This window comes from Pleurodeles waltl, chromosome 4_1 (genome assembly GCF_031143425.1).
Source record: "Pleurodeles waltl isolate 20211129_DDA chromosome 4_1, aPleWal1.hap1.20221129, whole genome shotgun sequence".
NCBI classification, from domain to species: Eukaryota; Metazoa; Chordata; class Amphibia; order Caudata; family Salamandridae; genus Pleurodeles; species Pleurodeles waltl.
In genome coordinates this window covers 329,004,922-329,025,435 of record NC_090442.1, presented here as the reverse complement: position 1 = coordinate 329,025,435, position 20,514 = coordinate 329,004,922, and the positions used below count along the sequence as shown (strand labels likewise).

The 20,514-nt window shown below is 45.0% G+C and overlaps 1 protein-coding gene across 1 annotated transcript in view; it reads left to right on the top strand.

Annotated features, from left to right (window-relative positions):
- The window catches only part of VWF (von Willebrand factor), a 1,017,342-nt gene that overhangs the window by 158,361 nt on the left and 838,467 nt on the right, over positions 1-20,514 (top strand). The window contains exon 10 of the mRNA XM_069228440.1: positions 14,011-14,057. Coding sequence (XP_069084541.1) covers positions 14,011-14,057 — 47 coding nt within the window. The remainder of the gene's footprint in view (positions 1-14,010; positions 14,058-20,514) is intronic.

Sequence of the window (20,514 nt, the reverse complement as noted above, 5' to 3'; positions counted from 1 at the left end):
TGGCTACCCTGCACTTCCAATGTCTAAGGTTTGGCTTAGACACTGTAGGGGCACAGTGCTCATGCACTGGTGCCCTCACCTATGGTATAGTGCACCCTTACTTAGGGCTGTAAGGCCTACTAGAGGGGTGACTTATCTATATTGCCTAGGCAGTGTGAGGTTGGCATGGCACCCTGAGGGGAGTGCCATGTCGACTTACTCGTTTTGTTCTCACCAGCACACACAAGCTGGCAAGCAGTGTGTCTGTGCTGAGTGAGGGGTCCCCAGGATGGCATAAGATATGCTGCAGCCCTTAGAGACCTTCCCTGGCATCAGGGCCCTTGGTACCAGGGGTACCAGTTACAAGGGACTTACCTGGATGCCAGGGTGTGCCAATTGTGGAATCAAAAGTACAGGTTAGGGAAAGAACACTGGTGCTGGGGCCTGGTTAGCAGGCCTCAGCACACTTTCAATTCTGAAACATAGCATCAGCAAAGGCAAAAAGTCAGGGGGTAACCATGCCAAGGAGGCATTTCCTTACACAACCCCCCCCCCAAACGAAAGAGGATGAGACTAACCTTTCCCAAGAGAGTCTTCATTTTCTAAGTGGAAGAACCTGGAAAGGCCATCTGCATTGGCATGGGCAGTCCCAGGTCTGTGTTCCACTATAAAGTCCATTCCCTGTAGGGAGATGGACCACCTCAACAGTTTTGGATTTTCACCTTTCATTTGCATCAGCCATCTGAGAGGTCTGTGGTCAGTCTGAACTAGGAAGTGAGTACCAAAGAGGTATGGTCTCAGCTTCTTCAGGGACCAAACCACAGCAAAGGCATCCCTCTCAATGGCACTCCAACGCTGCTCCCTGGGGAGTAACCTCCTGCTAATGAAAGCAACAGGCTGGTCAAGGCCATCATCATTTGTTTGGGACAAAACTGCCCCTATCCCATGTTCAGAGGCATCTGTCTGCACAATTAACTGCTTGGAGTAATCTGGAGCTTTTAGAACTGGTGCTGTGCACATTGCTTGTTTCAGGGTGCCAAAGGCCTGTTGGCATTCTACAGTCCAGTTTACCTTCTTGGGCATTTTCTTGGAGGTGAGTTCTGTGAGGGCTGTCACAATGGATCCATATCCCTTCACAAACCTTCTATAGTACCCAGTCAAGCCAAGGAATGCCCTGACTTGAGTCTGGGTTTTTGGAGCTGCCCAGTCCAGAATAGTCTGGATCTTAGGCTGGAGTGGCTGAACCTGGCCTCCACTTACAAGGTGTCCCAAGTAAACCACAGTTCCCTGCCCTATCTGGCATTTGGATGCCTTGATAGAGAGGCCTACTGATTGCAGAGCCTTCAAAACCTTCTTCAGGTGGACCAGGTGATCCTGCCAGTTGGAGCTAAAGACAGCAATATCGTCAAGATAAGCTGCACTAAAGGACTCCAAGCCAGCAAGGACTTGATTCACCAACCTTTGGAAGGTGGCAGGGGCATTCTTTAAACCAAAGGGCATAACAGTGAGCTGATAATGCCCATCAGGTGTGGAGAATGCTGTCTTTTGTTTTGCTCCAGGTGCCATTTTGATTTGCCAGTACCCTGCTGTTAAATCAAAGGTACTTAAGAATTTGGCAGCACCTAATTTGTCTATCAGCTCATCAGCTCTAGGAATGGGATGGGCATCTGTCTTGGTGACAGAATTAAGTCCTCTGTAGTCCACACAAAACCTCATCTCTCTCTTTCCATCTTTGGTGTGAGGTTTGGGGACTAAGACCACTGGGCTAGCCCAGAGGCTGTCAGAGTGCTCAATTACTCCCAATTCCAGCATCTTGTGGACTTCCACCTTGATGCTTTTCTTAACTTGATCAGACTGTCTGAATATTTTGTTTTTGACAGGCATGCTGTCTCCTGTGTCCACATCATGGGTACACATGTGTGTCTGACCAGGGGTTAGGGAAAAGAGCTCAGCAAACTGCTGCAGGACTTTCCTACAGTCAGATTGCTGTTGGCCAGAGAGGGTGTCTGAATAGATCACTCCATCGACTGAGCCATCATTAGGGTTTGATGACAGAAGATCGGGGAGAGGTTCACTCTCACCTTCCTGATCCTCATCTGTTACCATTAACAGATTTACATCAGCCCTGTCATGGAAGAGCTTAAGGCGGTTCACATGGATCACCCTCTTGGGGCTCCTGCTTGTGCCCAGGTCCACCAGGTAGGTGACCTGACTCTTCCTCTCTAGCACTGGGTAAGGGCCACTCCATGTGTCCTGAAGTGCCCTGGGAGCCACAGGCTCCAAAACCCAGACTTTCTGCCCTGGTTGAAATTCAACCAGTGCAGCCTTTTGGTCATACCAAAACTTCTGGAGCTGTTGGCTGGCCTCAAGGTTTTTGCTTGCCTTTTCCATGTACTCTGCCATCCTTGAGCGAAGGCCAAGTACATAGTCCACTATGTCTTGTTTAGGCTCATGAAGAGGTCTCTCCCAGCCTTCTTTCACAAGAGCTAGTTGTCCCCTTACAGGGTGGCCAAACAGAACTTCAAATGGTGAGAATCCTACTCCCTTCTGAGGCACCTCTCTGTAAGCGAAGAGCAGACATGGCAGGAGGACATCCCATCTCCTTTTGAGTTTTTCTGGGAGCCCCATGATCATGCCCTTTAATGTCTTGTTGAATCTCTCAACAAGGCCATTAGTTTGTGGATGATAGGGTGTAGTGAATTTATAAGTCACTCCACACTCATTCCACATGTGTTTCAGGTGGGCTGACATGAAGTTGGTACCTCTGGTAGACACCACCTCCTTAGGGAAGCCCACTCTGGTAAAGATACCAATGAGCGCCTTGGCTACTGCAGGGGCAGTAGTCGACCTAAGGGGAATAGCTTCAGGATACCTAGTAGCATGATCCACTACTACTAGGATGTACATATTTCCTGAGGCTGTGGGAGGTTCAAGTGGACCCACTATGTCCACACCCACTCTTTCAAAGGGGACCCCCACCACTGGAAGTGGAATGAGGGGGGGCTTTGGATGTCCACCTGTCTTACCACTGGCTTGACAGGTGGTACAGGAGACGCAAAACTCCTTAACTTTCTGGGACATATTGGGCCAGTAGAAGTGGTTGACTAGTCTCTCCCACGTCTTGGTTTGTCCCAAATGCCCAGCAAGGGGAATATCATGGGCTAAGGTCAGAATGAACTCTCTGAACTCCTGAGGCACTACCACTCTCCTAGTGGCACCAGGCTTGGGATCTCTTGCCTCAGTGTACAGGAGCCCATCTTCCCAATAGACCCTATGTGTTCCAGTTGTCTTGCCATTGGACTCTTCAGCAGCTTGCTGCCTAAGGCCTTCAAGAGAGGGACAGGTTTCTTGCCCCTTACACAACTGCTCCCTTGAGGGTCCCCCTGGGCCTAAGAGCTCAACCTGATAAGGTTCTAACTCCATAGGCTCAGTTCCCTCAGAAGGCAGAACTTCTTCCTGGGAAGAGAGGTTCTCTTTTTAGTGTTGTGTTGCAGCTCGTTTCCCAGCTGACTTTCCTTTCCTCTTGGTAGGCTGGGCCCTTTTTCCAGACTCCAGCTCTACTTTTTCACCCTGAGCCTTGCACTGTGCCCTTGTCTTGACACACACCAGTTCAGGGATACCCAGCATGGCTGCATGGGTTTTCAGTTCTACCTCAGCCCATGCCGAGGACTCCAGGGCATTTCCAAGCAAACAGTCTACTGGGATATTGGAGGAGACCACCACCTGTTTCAGGCCATTGACCCCTCCCCACTCTAAAGTTACCATAGCCATGGGATGTACTTTAGTCTGATTGTTAGCGTTGGTGACTGGATAAGTTTGTCCAGCCAGGTATTGACCAGGGGAAACCAGTTTCTCTGTCACCATGGTGACACTGGCACCTGTATCCCTCAGGCCTTCTACACTTGTCCCATTAATTAAGAGCTGCTGCCTGTAGTTTTGCATGTTAGGAGGCCAGGCAGCCAGTGTAGCTAAATCCACCCCACCCTCAGAGACTAATGTAGCTTCTGTGTGACACCTGATTTGCTCTGGGCACACTGTTGATCCCACTTGGAGACTGGCCATTCCAGTTTTAGCTGGAGTGGAGTTAGAAGTGGTATTTTTCTGGGGACAGGCCTTGTCTCCAGTTTGGTGTCTAGGCTGATTACAGCTACGACACCAGGCCTTTTTGGGATCAAAGTTTTTACCCTTGTACCCAAAATTGGTTTGTGAAGAGGCTCTGGGCCCACCCTCCTGTGCAGGTTTTTGGGGGCCTGTAGAAGACTCTTTACTATTTTTGTTTTTGGATGTCTCAACACTCTTCCCCTGGGGAGGCTTTGTGACCCCTTTCTTTTGGTCACCCCCTGTGGAAGTCTTGGTCACCCTAGTCTTGACCCAATGGTCCGCCTTCTTTCCCAATTCTTGGGGAGAAATTGGTACTAGGTCTACCAGATGCTGATGCAGTTTATCATTCAAACAATTACTTAACAGGTGTTCCTTCACAAATAAATTGTACAGCCCATCATAATTATTTACACCACTGCCTTGAATCCAACCATCCAGTGTTTTCACTGAGTAGTCTACAAAATCAACCCAGGTCTGGCTTGAGGATTTTTGAGCCCCCATGAATCTAATCCTATACTCCTCAGTGGAGAATCCAAAGCCCTCAATCAGGGTTCCCTTCATGAGGTCATAAGATTCTGCATCTTGTCCAGAGAGTGTGAGGAGTCTATCCCTACACTTTCCAGTGAACATTTCCCAAAGGAGAGCACCCCAGTAAGATTTGTCCACTTTTCTGGTTACACAAGCCCTCTCAAAAGCTGTGAACCATTTGGTGATGTCATCACCATCTTCATATTTAGTTGCAATCCCTTTAGGGATTTTCAACATGTCAGGAGAATCTCTGACCCTAGTTATGTTGCTGCCACCATTGATGGGTCCTAGGCCCATCTCTTTTCTTTCCTTTTCTATGGTTAGGATCTGTCTTTCCAGAGCCAATCTCTTGGCCATCCTGGCTAACTGGATGTCCTGTTCACTGGAGTTATCCTCAGTGATTTCAGAGATGTTGGTCTCTCCTGTGAGGGAAACAGCATCTCTGACTATGATGTTTGGAGTCAGGGCTTGAGCAGCCCTGTTCTCCCTAAGTAGGACTGGAGGGGGGGAATTGCCCTCCAAGTCACTATCTTCATCCTCTGTGTTGCCATCCTCAGAGGGGTTGGCTCTTTCAAACTCTGCCAAAAGCTCCTGGAGCTGTAGTTTGGAAGGTCTGGGGCCCATTGTTATTTTCTTTATTTTACAGAGTGACCTTAGCTCCCTCATCTTAAGATGGAGGTAAGGGGTGGTGTCGAGTTCCACCACATTCATCTCTGTACTAGACATTATGCTTCTAAAAGTTGGAATACTTTTTAAGAATCTAAAACTAGTTCTAGGTTCTAATTCAAACTTTCACAAACTTTTAAACTCTAAAAGAAATGCTAAACAGGATCTAACACAAGGCCCTAGCAGGTCTTTTAAGAATTTAGAAAAATAGTTCAAATTGCAAAAATCTATTTCTAATGAAAATTTTTGGAATTTGTCATGTGATCAGGTATTGGCTGAGTAGTCCAGCAAATGCAAAGTCTTGTACCCCACCGCTGATCCACCAATGTAGGAAGTTGGCTCTGTATGCACTATTTCAAAGTAAGGAATAGTATGCACAGAGTCCAAGGGTTCCCCTTAGAGGTAAGATAGTGGCAAAAAGAGATAATACTAATGCTCTATTTTGTGGTAGTGTGGTCGAGCAGTAGGCTTATGAAAGGAGTAGTGTTAAGCATTTGTTGTACATACACACAGGCAATAAATGAGGAACACACACTCAGAGAAAAATCCAGGCCAATAGGTTTTGTTATAGAAAAATATATTTTCTTAGTTTATTTTAAGAACCACAGGTTCAGATTCTACATGTAATATCTCATTTGAAAGGTATTGCAGGTAAGTACTTTAGGAACTTTGAATAATTACAATAGCATATATACTTTTTACATAAAACACAATAAGCTGTTTTAAAAGTGGACACAGTGCAATTTTCACAGGTCCTGGGGGAGGTAAAGTATTGTTAGTTCTTGCAGGTAAGTAAACCACCTACGGGGTTCAAATTGGGGTCCAAGGTAGCCCACCGTTGGGGGTTCAGAGCAACCCCCAAGTCGCCACACCAGCAGCTCAGGGCCGGTCAGGTGCAGAGTTCAAAGTGGTGCCCAAAACGCATAGGCTTCAATGGAGAGAAGGGGGTGCCCCGGTTCCAGTCTGCCAGCAGGCAAGTACCCATGTCTTCGGAGGGCAGACCAGGGGGGTTTTGTAGGGCACCAGGGGGGACACAAGTCCACACAGAAAGTACACCCTCAGCAGCGCGGGGGCGGCCGGGTGCAGTGTGCAAACAAGCGTCGGGTTCTCAAAAGATTTCAATGGGAGACCAAGGGGTCTCTTCAGCGGTGCAGGCAGGCAAGGGGGGGGCTCCTCGGGGTAGCCACCACCTGGGCAAGGGAGAGGGCCTCCTGGGGGTCACTCCTGCACTGAAGTTCCGATCCTTCAGGTGCTGGGGGCTGCGGGTGCAGGGTCTTTTCCAGCCGTCTGGATTTTAGAGTCAGGCAGTCGCGGTCAGGGGGAGCCTCGGGATTCCCTCTGCAGGCATCGCTGTGGGGGCTCAGGGGGGACAACTTTGGTTACTCACAGTCTCGGAGTCGCCGGAGGGTCCTCCCTGAGGTGTTGTTTCTCCACCAGTCGAGTCGGGGTCGCCGGGTGCAGTGTTGCAAGTCTCACGCTTCTTGCGGGGATTGCAGGGGTCTTTAAATCTGCTCCTCTGGATACAAAGTTGCAGTCTTTGTTGAACAGGGCCGCTGTTCTCGGGAGTTTCTTGGTCTCTTGGAAGCAGGGCAGTCCTCTGAGGATTCAGAGGTCGCTGGTCCTGGAGAAAGCGTCGCTGGAGCAGGTTTCTTTAGAAGGCAGGAGACAGGCCGGTAGGACTGGGGCCAAAGCAGTTGGTGTCTTCTTTCTTCTTCTGCAGGGGTTTTCAGCTCAGCAGTCTTCTGCTTCGGTAAGTTGCAGGAATCTAAATTCTTAGGTTCAGGGAAGCCCTTAAATACTAAATTTAAGGGCGTGTTTAGGTCTGGGGGGTTAGAGCCAATGGCTACTAGCCCTGAGGGTGGGTACACCCTCTTTGTGCCTCCTCCCAAGGGGAGGGGGTCACATTCCTATCCCTACTGGGGGAATCCTCCATCTGCAAGATGGAGGATTTCTAAAAGTTAGAGTCACTTCAGCTCAGGACACCTTAGGGGCTGTCCTGACTGGCCAGTGACTCCTCCTTGTTATTCTCATTATCTCCTCCGGCCTTGCCGCCAAAAGTGGGGCCGTGACCGGAGGGGGCGGGCAACTCCACTAGCTGGAGTGCCCTGTGGTGCTGGAACAAAGGGGGTAAGCCTTTGAGGCTCACCGCCAGGTGTTACAGCTCCTGCCTGGGGGAGGTGATAGCATCTCCACCCAGTGCAGGCTTTGTTACAGGCCACAGAGTGACAAAGGCACTCTCTCCATGTGGCCAGCAACATGTCTCGAGTGTGGCAGGCTGCTAGAACCAGTCAGCCTACTCGGGTAGTTGGATTAGGTTTCAGGGGGCACCTCTAAGGTGCCCTCTGGGGTGTATTTTACAATAAAATGTACACTGGCATCAGTGTGCATTTATTGTGCTGAGAAGTTTGATACCAAACTCCCCAGTTTTCAGTGTAGCCATTATGGTGCTGTGGAGTCCGTGTTTGACAGACTCCCAGACCATATACTCTTATGGCTACCCTGCACTTACAATGTCTAAGGTTTGGCTTAGACACTGTAGGGGCACGGTGCTCATGAACTGGTGCCCTCACCTATGGTATAGTGCACCCTGCCTTAGGGCTGTAAGGCCTACTAGAGGGGTGACTTATCTATACTGCATAGGCAGTGTGAGGTTGGCATGGCACCCTGAGGGGAGTGCCATGTCGACTTACTCGTTTTGTTTTCACCAGCACACACAAGCTGGCAAGCAGTGTGTCTGTGCTGAGTGAGAGGTCCCCAGGGTGGCATAAGATATGCTGCAGCCCTTAGAGACCTTCCCTGGCATCAGGGCCCTTGTTACCAGGGGTACCAGTTACAAGGGACTTACCTGGATGCCAGGGTGTGCAAATTGTGGAATCAAAAGTACAGGTTAGGGAATGAACACTGGTGCTGGGGCCTGGTTAGCAGGCCTCAGCACACTTTCAATTCAAAACATAGCATCAGCAAAGGCAAAAAGTCAGGGGGTAACCTTGCCAAGGAGGCATTTCCTTACATCTGGCCATACCCATCATACGATGGGTGGAGTATTGAGGTACAAAAAAAGTGATGGGTAGACTTCTTGATCTCAGCCTCTAGTAATTACTCTCAGCAAAATGTACCCCTACAATGGAGCACAACCTTTCATTCTTCATTCTTCATTAGTGCTACTGCAGGTTGAGTTTGCATTTTTTCTTGATAGCTCACAACCAGACCATACGTCTGGAAATCAAAAGTTTAAGAATAAAACGAAAAAAGAGCTAGTATGCTCTAAAAAGGCCTAAGTTCAACTTGTTTAACTCATTTACAGCTGGGTGAACAAAGTATGAGGGTATAATTGAAAACCATTTTCAAAATGACATTTCTAAACATAATACCGCATTTTTATGTCTTGATCATGAGAGCACACAGTTTTTGTCTTAACCTTGAAGGTAAAGGAGCAGCACAGAGAATCTTTCATTTTGTCACTACGTAGTCTTGGAATTTATAGGGTATTCTTCATTTTCTTGATGAAAGTTTGCATTTCACTCTGTATGTGTTCTCTTCATCCTTACCAGTTCAATTGACACATATATTTTTTATCCTTTTATCACTCAATTTGGCCATTCTTTCTGGAACATGAGCCTCTGCTATTTCATCTTTGTTCCACCATTTTCCATCTTCTAATTTCACTACACTTTTCCGTACTTTCAATATTTTTTTAAGATCTGAAAATTTAGACCCCCTTTGGGTGCGATTCTTGAACTTTTCACATGCACAAAATCTCCAATATCCATTCTCCCATTTTTCTTCCTCTTACAAGACTTTTTATCACAGGGTTGCACATATTCATTTGTGCCTGTATCCTTTTCTCCATCAATTCTTCAACCTTAGATATAGGGATCCTAAAATCTCTTATCTATCTTCTTATCATCTTGGATGCTGGTACATGTCCTCTCAACAGCACAAACGGAGACACATTTTTGTTGGCATTCACTGTGGTGCATACAATAATTTCCTCAATTCCAACTTACAATCTAAACCATTAACCTTCACTAGTTGTGCATTCTCCTTAATTACTCTGTTAAATCTTTCTAAAAGACCATTACTCCTATGGTGAAATAAAGAGGTTTGGTGTGTCTGATTCCTAAAAACCTCAAGAGCTCTTCAAATTGTGCAGATATAATCTACCTCCCATTGTCTGTTAAACTTTCCCCAGGAATTCCTTGTCTAGCAAACATTGGTTTAAAACGCTTCATTACATTGAGGGTCTTTGGGACCTTTACACACTTTACTTCGGGCCAATGACTATAATAATCCATAACTACTATTCCGTACTCCGACGTTTCTCCTGATAACATCATGGGACCAATTATTTCAATTGCTAGTTTGCTCCATGCCTTGTTAGGAACATCAACAGCTTCTACAGGACTAAGAACAGTCACTTGTGATTTGACGCTGATGGCACATTAAACGAAGTCTCTAACAAAATTTTCCACTCTTCAGTCAAGACCTGGCCACCAAACAAACATTTTCTCTTATTCTTCTCTTCATCGTACCCATACTAATGTGTCCTTTGTGTGCCAGAGTTTATACTTTGTTTCATGTGCTCTCTGGTACTACTTAATTGTTTACACTGAACAAAAGACCATTAACTATGGATAGCTCTTCAAACGACCTTCTTCACAGTTTTTAGGATGCCACCCTGACCACTCCTGACAGATACCAGTCATAATATCCTTCATTTCCTGATCTGCTTCACTTGCAGACATCCATTCTTGTTTAATTATAGCACCTTCAGACTGACTCTCAACGGAACATACCATTTCAGCATCATCTTCCTTTACCTAATCATCCGTATCATACTCATTGCACGGCAACTGAGACAAACAATCAGCTATTAAATTCCTTTTTCTTAGTATATATTCTAGTCTAAATTTGTATTCTTGGAGGCTATACTGCCATTTGGCAATGCTCGGGGTAGGTCGTTCTCCCGCTTTCATAGTAAACAATTGCACTAAAGGTTTTTGATCCATACGCACCACAAAGTGTGAACTCTATAAATATGGTTTGCAGTGTACAACCCCCCCACCAATATGCCAGAGCTTTGCACTTCATCACACAATATGTTGTTTCCGCACCTCTTAAACTTCTAGATGCAAAAGCCACAACTGTATCCCTTCCATTCCTGCATTGCATGAGAACTTCCTCTAATCCTTTTGGCTTGCACCAATCATTATTATGGTTTGATCTCTGGAATTAAATGGTTTTAGTGGAATGGCATGTGCAATCTCCCTCTTAATTCTATTGAATTCTTCTTCACACTTGTTACGCTACAGAAATTTAACATTTTTCATGTTGTACATTTTCTCTGTACACCTGGGGACAAATCTTGTATAAAATTCAACCAAACACATTAAAGATCTCAATTGATCCCTATTTTCTGGTGGACTAAAATCCTCAAAGTCTTTTACTAAACTTCTTTTTGGGTTCAATTCCATTTGCAGACAATTTGTATCCTAAATACTATATGGTGGTAGCATTAAGTTTGCATTTTTCTAAACTGAAAATCACTCCTTTGTATCTAACACCTGACGTAATCTTTCAACGTGTTTACTTTTTGCCATACACTAACACATTTCCTTGAAAAGCTCGCACACCCTCCATGTCTTTGAACAAACGTTTCACAGCTCTTTGGAAGACCGCATACGTGGAAGGCAGCCCAAAAGGCATTTATTTGAATTGATACAATCCTTCTGGTGTAATGAATGATGTGTAGTATCTTGATTCTGAATGCAAATTAATCTGATGGTATGCTGATGTAATTTCAGACAAACTGAATATCTTCCCACCCTTGAGAGTAGACAGTGTTTATGCAATATTAGGCAAGGGATACGGATCTATCCATATTTGATTATTTAGATCAACACACATCTTAATTGAACCATTGGCCTTTCAATCTATTTAACTAGGTGCTATCCAGATGACTCAATGGTTTCTATTACTCTGCACTTGCATAGTTTATTCAATTCTTTCTTAACTCTCCTCGTAATGCTAGGGGAATCCTCCAATCCTTATGTCCCACTGGGTGAGCATTTTCTTTCAGTGTTATTTTGGGTACAAACCCTTTGAATACGCCTAATTCTTCTCTGAAAGTGTCTGGAAATAGCCTTTTCTGGTTGCCTTTCTCTATTGCACATATTTGTACACAGTCTTTCTTGAGTATGACCCGATACAGAATATTAGGATCTAGTAAAATTCCTAGGTTTCCTTGATCGTAATATCCAAGTAAACAAGCCTCGTCCTTAGCTACATTTACGGTTCTTTGTGTGATATTGTTTTCAAAGCCTAAATTTGCAATAAAGTCACCTACTACTTCAATGTGTTTACCACCATACCATACAGGATGTATGATAGAGCTTTTGTAAATGAATCCCATGCCCACTAAAAACTTCTTTTCACTCAGTAATGTAAATGGAGATCCTGAATCCAACATAACCTTGCCTTCTATACAATTTATGGTAAACATGCAAAATGATCTTTTCTTATCACCTGATGGTGCACTCCACACTCTTTCTTCCATTCTTATACTTTATAGTGAGCACCTTATTATCTTCACTTGAGGATGTGTCGCTTTCACTAACAATATTTGTTTCAACTTCATGTATTTTGTTTGGAAATGTTTTGTTTACTGATCTACACACCCTTGCAAAATGGCCTTTTTTCTGACACTTGGAACACAGCAGGACATGGACTAGAATTAGCAATGTTACCACACCTGTAACATTGTAATTGTTTGTACTTGTTATTTTGCTATTTTTTTCATTCTTGTTTGCTCTTTATGGATGGCCTTTTTTCCATTTTAACACTTGCTTTTCGCTTCTAGGAAGTCTTGTGACTGATGCATTGACTTGCTCTCAGATACAGATATTTGCCCCATGTAGGATGTAGTGCTTTCTATTCTAGTTGCAATTTCCACCGCCTTCTGTAAGTTTAAATTCAAGAGGACGATAAAGTTTTTTGCATTTTTTGTTGTTAGTTTTTTCCACTAATGTGTCTCTAATCATATCATCCTCAAATAATTTACATTCACAATAACCAGCTAGTATATTAAAGCTCCTACAAAACTTGCTGCGGATTCACCTGCTACTTACACTCTTTTATAAAACTTGTATCTTACATGCCTTGAACGTTACATCCATTGACTTGATGGCAGATGCATATTCATACTCACCCCCATCATCTTCACATTTTCCTAATAGTACTACTTCTATAGAAATACTGTTGCATACTTGTAGATAACACAGTACACTTAAACATTCAATGATGCACATTACACTTGAATACTGAAGTTTAAAGTGGTGAGCACAGATTTGTTCACTTAAACATGTTTCACTATCACCTACTGTTAAGAATTTACTTGCTGCTCAGTTTATAGAGGTGTGTAGACACTTGTGCATAGCACCTATATGTACGCCACACTCCTTATGGTGGTGTCCTATATGTGCAAAGAGATACACACCTATACCCTAGTATGTGTACCACCGGAATATGTTGTTTAAAGGCATGCAATTTGTAGAATGGAGTGTGTATTACCGATTTGTACACCACTAACTATTATCGTATCCAATATGAGTAGGAGACACACACTTTTCATTGTGTAGCCTTATATCCACTATTTTGTCAAAATATATATGCTAGATACGCACCTCCATTCAAACATGATGACACTATGTAGATTGCAGTTGTGGGATGGTGTACGTATCACCGCTAGATATGCTTCTTGTCACAGATATGATTTTGTCACAGAAATGCGTCTGGTGAAATAACCTGATCGAAGATGGCCAGGATGCGTGATAGAGACGTCGGTACGTGAGTGCAAACTCCTCAGTAGTCCTTGCACAGCACTCACACCCAGTGAGACACGTTGAGGAGAACGTTTTATGCAGTGGCAATACACGCCTAAGGCGCTGTGCTCGGAGACACGCACTTGGAGCTCGCAGTGAGAAATATTTACTGATGGCGATAAATATTTATATATGATTTAAATATCGCTAAGAGACCGTACACAATGTAAGAAGGCTTGTGGAGGCAAAACATGCTAAAACAGTACCTTGCACTTCCACAATAGAATTTCCATTTCTCGCCCAAGAAAGAGCTAGATGCGAAGATATAAGTAAGAAGTACTTCCCCTCTGTTCCTCTCTGCTCCAGATACATGCATGGAAGTCCTGTTGTTGGCACCTCATCACTAATATAAAGATGCCTCCAAACAAGTCTAAGAAGTTTTATTCCGAACAATAACAGGACAGCGTTGCACCTCCTTGTTATCTTCCACATAACTTTCACTACTCCTTCCCCATCATTCCAGAATGAGAGACAACTTTAAATGATTGAAGGGAGCTATTATATACAGGGGTTGGCAACTGATGGATATTGTTGAACCTCATTAGAGGAAAGGGTATACAAAAGAAGCAGTAACAAAATAATGCTAGGAAACAGCAAGTTTATAATACCAAACAGAGACCCCCTTTGGAACAGGATCTACCAATGGGTAATGTCTCTTGTTTACAAATATACGGAGAGGATGTGATACGTAGAATTGACAGCTAAAAATCTTTGTAGTACCTTAAAACGTTCTGATTCCTATACTGACTCCTATCCTATTTGGTGAAAATGCATTTCCTTCTGTGCCATTTTCAGTTTGAACAATTGTTTTCTCTGCTTACATTTTATTTGTAACCCCAGGGTCTTGTTTTTGCAGCGTTTGCAGGCATGGCCAGTGGGTGTGTGGCAATGAAGACTGCCCAGGTAGGTTGTTGTATATTGTTATATGGTTTATATAAACTTGGGCTATGATACATGTGCAACACAGGTACATATTTTAGTTGGTCATACTATGGGTAAATCTATCAATTTCTCATTTTCTGATGGTGTCTACGTTTGAGTGACATATACTGCATACAGGCCCACCTCTAAATGCCCCTGTTCACCACTCTGCTACTCCCCTCTCTGTGGTTCAAGATGAGAGATTAATATTTTTCCAGAAGCTGAATTTCTATTATTCTTTTTACCCAAGGAAGAGGTCGGGTCCTTTTAAGGTTTTTCCCCTGTGTAAAGGGTCGTGAGATGTCACTGGATAGCAGTTCCTAGGTGCAAAGCCCAAAGTTGGAGCTGCTGATTGCTGTATGCTGGGGTGCCAAATATAAAGGCTGCCTCGTCTTGCTTCCACCTCATGCCTCTTTGTTCCACCACTGTACATTTCCAGTCTCTGTATCTCACTCTTGAATAATATTTTTCCTTCCTGCTTTCTTACTGTGTCATAGTTGTTCTATACAGTATTTATCTGTCTGCTTTCTTTCTTTCTCTCTCTTTCTCTGGCTCATTGCCCGATGATGATAAAGAAGCCCTAGTCCTCAGAATTGAGCGTTGGTGCAGTAACCACCAGCTCAAATTAAGAACTACTAAGCAGTATCTGTGACAGGTACTGCCATTTACACTCTATAATGATACCAAGTTATTTTTTCTTCATGCTCTTGGTGGTGTTAGCAACGCCACAAAAACTCATTCACTGGCATACATGCATTCACATACGCATTCTTCCAGACATACTTATACACATTTTACACACAGACACACTGACATGGAGACACCCACTCACTTCACCATTCTTACACACATTTACTCACACGCATACAAACACGCATACAACACAACACAACACACACAGACGCATTCACACATGCACTCACACACTCAGACACACACACAGCACTCCCCATCCTATCACCCCGTCCCCTGTCAGATGCCCAACTTACCTTGTCTGTCGAGGAGGTCGTTCAGCAGGGAACGGGAAGAGCACTGCTACCACCAGCAACGCCCCGCCAGCAGAACACCTCCAGGCTGTATTTCTGCTCAAAATATGGCTGGTGACATTCTACTGGTGGGGCAGTGCTGGTGTTAGCAGCACCAGGTCACCACCGTCCACCAGTAGGAACACTGCCGGATTTGCACCCCTATTGTGGCAGTGCTCGTAATCTGGCGGACGGATGGTTGTCACCAGGCCATCACCGTGGCGGCAGGCGGTTATCACTGTCAAAGTTATAATTAGGGCCATAGTGTCTAAAGAGAAAGTTATGTTATGCACCAGAGACTGTGAGCCTTTCACAATTTCTTGAAGGATTTGGGTCTAAATTATTTTTTATGGGCAACTTCGGTCACTGAGAGAAGGGGACAAAACAGAAAAAATGTTACAAGACTATTATATATATAATATGTTTGCATTTTCCCATACTTTGTTAGCATTTGTAAGTAGAAGAGAGGCCAGCTCAGTGGTTGTGACATTACGTTGCTGAGAACCTGTCAAAAATTTTCTAAGTAGATAAAACTCCACCAATAAACAGTAATCTGGACTTCTCAACTTAGAGAAAAACAATGGTTTCTGGTGGTGGCTGTCAGGGAGCCCTGGAAACAGTTCATGGAGAGACATGTTGCAGCATCAAGTGTCCCCCAAGTTCAGTATTTAAGAAGGTGCACTGTAATCACTGTGAATGGGCTTAACCCCCATAATTGGTTTCATCGGCTTACAAAATATGTGGGTCCTGAGTCTTGAAAAGGCTTGCTATGGTGAGCATTTTCTAATGGTGTGGCTACCCATGGAACCTTAGACAACCACTGGATTGACCTCTTCCCATAACTAAATAGGTAACTCAGATTTACAGTTAGGATCCAGCAATTGCTTACAACTACAATATCTATGAACTACTATGCCATAAGATGGTGTATATGGTTTCAGAATCAGGGGGTCCTATTCAGCCATGGGATAAAGGGTTAAATCCCCTACTTCCCTCTTAGGCTAAGAAAGGGGTGTGAGAAGGATTTCTACATTGTGGAGAACAGTATGGAGCATGCCAGGGTGATGCGTTCTGACCACACTTACGTTAAAGAATATTCCATGAAGGACTCCAACCCTGCTATAAAGCAGACTTCTTTTGTTTCTGGCCACCAGGGATGCAGACTCCTCGTGGCTCCTAAGTAGTGCAATTCCATGTGATAACCATCATGCAAGCATCTTTCTTATGGGTTTTGCCCTTATACACCCCATCAGGTGCTAGCTACTCCTCAAACAAGGAAGTACAGCTTCCTATTCAGAGTCAGAGCGACAAGGATTTCTTAGCTTTGGAGAAAGCAGCAACTTCACAAGTCAGGTTACTAGTCAGATCTCCTGATCAACTAAGGCTATGGGGCGTCATAGCAAATGCAGGAAAATGCAAAGAATGAGTCTTGGATTTCTTATCCGGAATGATGGGAAGGTAGTCACAATGAAAAGCTGTGCAATATTCAGAATTATTTGCTCTGGCCAACTGAAGCAAAGCTCATCGTCCTAAGCTTCCAATACAGAGATAAGGAGTGGTGAGGCAGGCACCACCTGGTCAAAGGAGTGGGCATTCCTGGAAAGACACTGTAAACTTTCTGAATGGTTATATGAAGAAGCTATCTATAGGCAGCCTTGGTGTTAGTCTTGGAATATCAGCAAAACTAGTTTTGTCGGTCCTACATTCACCATCTGAGCGTAATTCTGGCAAAGTCTAAATGTAGATGCTCCAACCCTTCCAGCCTGGTGTGGAGGCAGTAGCCATTTGCTATAGATAGGAATCCTTTCAGTGTACGATTTCCCTTGTTTAGAGCCTTGCGCAGCTTTAGTGAAATGTCAGATGTCATTGGGAACTGCCATGGACTTGATGATTGTTGAGTACAATGTGAGATAAACACACAAAAGGCTACAATAAGTTAAACATTTAACCAAGCACTCATAGATCGCAGTCACAACCTAGATTAGATGAGGAGGTGTACACTTTCTAGAGCACACTGACCACTTGGACAGTGTTGTGATACTGAGTCTAAACGTTGCAGTAAACTGTAATTACAGCCATGCATTGCTCCTTCCCCCTTGTAAGGAAATGGCTCCCTGTTGCAGTTACCCCCCACTTTTTGCCTGATACTGATGCTGACTTGACTGAGAAGTGTGCTGGGACCCTGCTAACCAGGCCCCAGTACCAATGTTCTTTCACCTAAAATGTACCATTGTTTCCACAATTGGCACACCCCTGGCACACAGATAAGTCCCTTGTAAAAGGTATCAGTGGTACCAAGGGCCCTGTGACCAGGGAAGGTCCCTAAGGGCTGCAGCATATGTTGTGCCACCCTAAGGGACCCCTCACCTAACACATGCACACTGCCATCGCAGATTGTGTGTGTTGGTGAGGAGAAAAAGGCAAAGTCGACATGGCATCCCCCTCGGGAAGCAATGCACACAAAATACTGCCTGTGGCATAGGTAAGTCACCCCTCTAGCAGGCCTTACAGCCCTAAGACAGGATGCACTATACCACAGGTGAGGGCATAGCTGCATGAGCGATTTGCCCCTACAGTGTCTAAGTCTATTTTTAGACATTGTAAGTACAGTTGTGGCCATATTAAGTATATGGTCTGGGAGTTTGTCAAAAACGAACTCCACAGCTCCATAATGGCTACACTGAATACTGGGAAGTTTGATATCAAACTTCTCAGAATAATAAACCCACACTGAGGCCATTGTTGGATTTATTAAAACATGCACACAGAGGGCATCTTAGAGATGCCCCCTGTATTTTACCCAATTGTTCAGTGCAGGACTGACTGGTCTGTGCCAGCCTGCTGCTGAGAGATGAGTTTCTGACCCCATGTGGTGAGGGCCTTTGTGCTCTCTGAGGACAGAAACAAAAGCCTGCTCTGGGTGGAGGTGCTTCACACCTCCCCCCTTTAGGAACTGTAACACCTAGCAGTGAGCCTCAAAGGCTCAGGCTTCGTGTTACAATGCCCCAGGGCACTCCAGCTAGTGGAGATGCCCGTCCCCTGGACACAGCCCCCACTTTTGGCGGCAAGTCCAGGGGAGATAATGAGAAAAACAAGGAGGAGTCACCCACCAGTCAGGACAGCCCCTAAGGTGTCCTGAGCTGAGGTGACCCCTGCCTTTAGAAATCCTCCATTTTGATTTTGGAGGATTTCCCCAATAGGAATAGGGATGTGCCCCTCTCCCCTTAGGGAGGAGGCACAAAGAGGGTGTAGCCACCCTCCAGGACAGTAGCCATTGGCTACTGCCCTCCCAGACCTAAACACACTTCTAAAATGAGTATTTAGGGGCTCCCAGAACCGAGGAAGATAGATTCCTACAACCTGAAGATGATGAAGGACTGCTGACCTGAAGCCCTGCAGAGAAGACGGAGACACCAACTGCTTTGGCCCCAGCCCTACCGGCCTGTCTCCCCACTTCAAGAAAAACTGCAACAGCAACGCGTCCCCCAGGGTCCAGCAAACTTTGAAGCCTCAGAGGACTACCCTGCATCTAAAAGGACCAAGAACTCCCGAGGACAGTGGCCCTGTTCCAAAGAAACTGCAACTTTGCAACAAAGAAGCAACTTTTAAAGACCACATGTTTCCCGCCGGAACGCAAGACATTCCACTCTGCACACGACGCCCCCGGCTCGACCTGCGGTAAACTAACTCTAAAGGGAGGACTCCCCAGTGACTGTGAGCCCGTGAGTAGCCAGAGTTGACCCCCTTGAGCCCCCACAGCGACGCCTGCAGAGGGAATCGAGAGGCTCCCCCTGACCGCGACTGCCTGCTTCAAGGAACCCGGCGCCTGGTAAAGACACTGCACCCGCAGCCCCCAGGACCTGAAGGATCCGAACTCCAGTGCAGGAGTGACCCCCAGGAGGCCCTCTCCCTAGCCCAGGTGGTGGCTACCCCGAGAAGCCCCCCCCTTGCCTGCCTGCATCGCTGAAGAGACCCCTGGGTCTCCCATTGAAACTTATTGCGAACCCGACGCCTGTTTGCACACTGCACCCGGCCGCCCCTGTGCCGCTGAGGGTGTACTTTTTGTGCCTGCTTGTGTCCCCCCGGGTGCCCTACAAAACCCCCCTGGTCTGCCCTCCGAAGTCGCGGGTACTTACCTGCTGGCAGACTGGAACCGGGGCACCCCTATCTCAATTGAAGCCTATGAGTTTTGGGCACCACTTTGACCTCTGCACCTGACCAGCCCTGAGCTGCTGGTGTGGTAACTTTGGGGTTACCCTGAACCCCCAACAGTGGGATACCTTGGACCCAACTTTGAACCCTGTAAGTGCTTTACTTACCTGTGAACCTAACAAATACTTACCTCCCCCAGGAACTGTTGAATTTTGCAGTGTCCAATTTTAAAATAGCTTATTGCCATTTGTGCCAAAACTGTACATGCTATTGTGATGATTCAAAGTTCCTAAGATACCTGAGTGAAATACCTTTCATTTAAAGTATTGTTTGTAAATCTTGAACCTGTGGTTCTTAAAATAAACTAAGAAAATATATTTTCTATATAAAAACCTATTGGCCTGGAATTGTCTTTGAGTGTGTGTTCCTCATTTATTGCTTGTGTGTGTTCAACAAATGCTTAACACTACCCTCTGATAAGCCTACTGCTCGACCACACTACCACAAAATAGAGCATTAGAATGATCTCTTTTTGTCACTATCTTACCTCTAAGGGGAACCCTTGGACTCTGTGCATGCTATTTCTTACTTTGAAATAGTACATACAGAGCCAACTTCATACACCCCTCAACAGATTTCTATTGGGGTTGACGAATATCTTCCCAATTCGTTCATGACCCGCATATGCATCGTTACCTAAGTCAAGCCTTCCTATTATGAGAGCTGAATCAATTATCACTCTTTAATTGTTTGGCCGCAAAGTTGGATTGTTCTTTGCCACATTATTGATTGCTCTTTTGGTGATATCAATACATATAAGCGTCGGCTGTGATAAAGAGTATGTTTTGTCAGTGGAGCAACAAGGAATGCATATACAAGTGTCATGTGTGACGTAGAGTTATAACTATTATAACTAGGTGTCTACTGTTTTCATTGGTTGCAGTGAGGCTGTGTGTAGGTCACTGCGTTACATGACTGAAATTAGTCACAATTTGAAAGTGGTTCTGTGAGTCCTTTCATCACTGTGTCACTGTAAAAGTGTTTATTGTGAAAGACGCTCACTGCCTGCCAGGTAGTATAACACATAGCAGAACACTAAAAAGACACGTGAGAACCAAACAATAAGTGAATTTGTGTAGGAGTTTTTTTTTATCACCCCTGTGGTTCCAAAATACGAATAGCAAACTTATTTAATTACTGAGGAAGAAAAACACTGAAAATCAGTTCACTGTTCAAGTAATGACTACAAAATGTACAGGCTT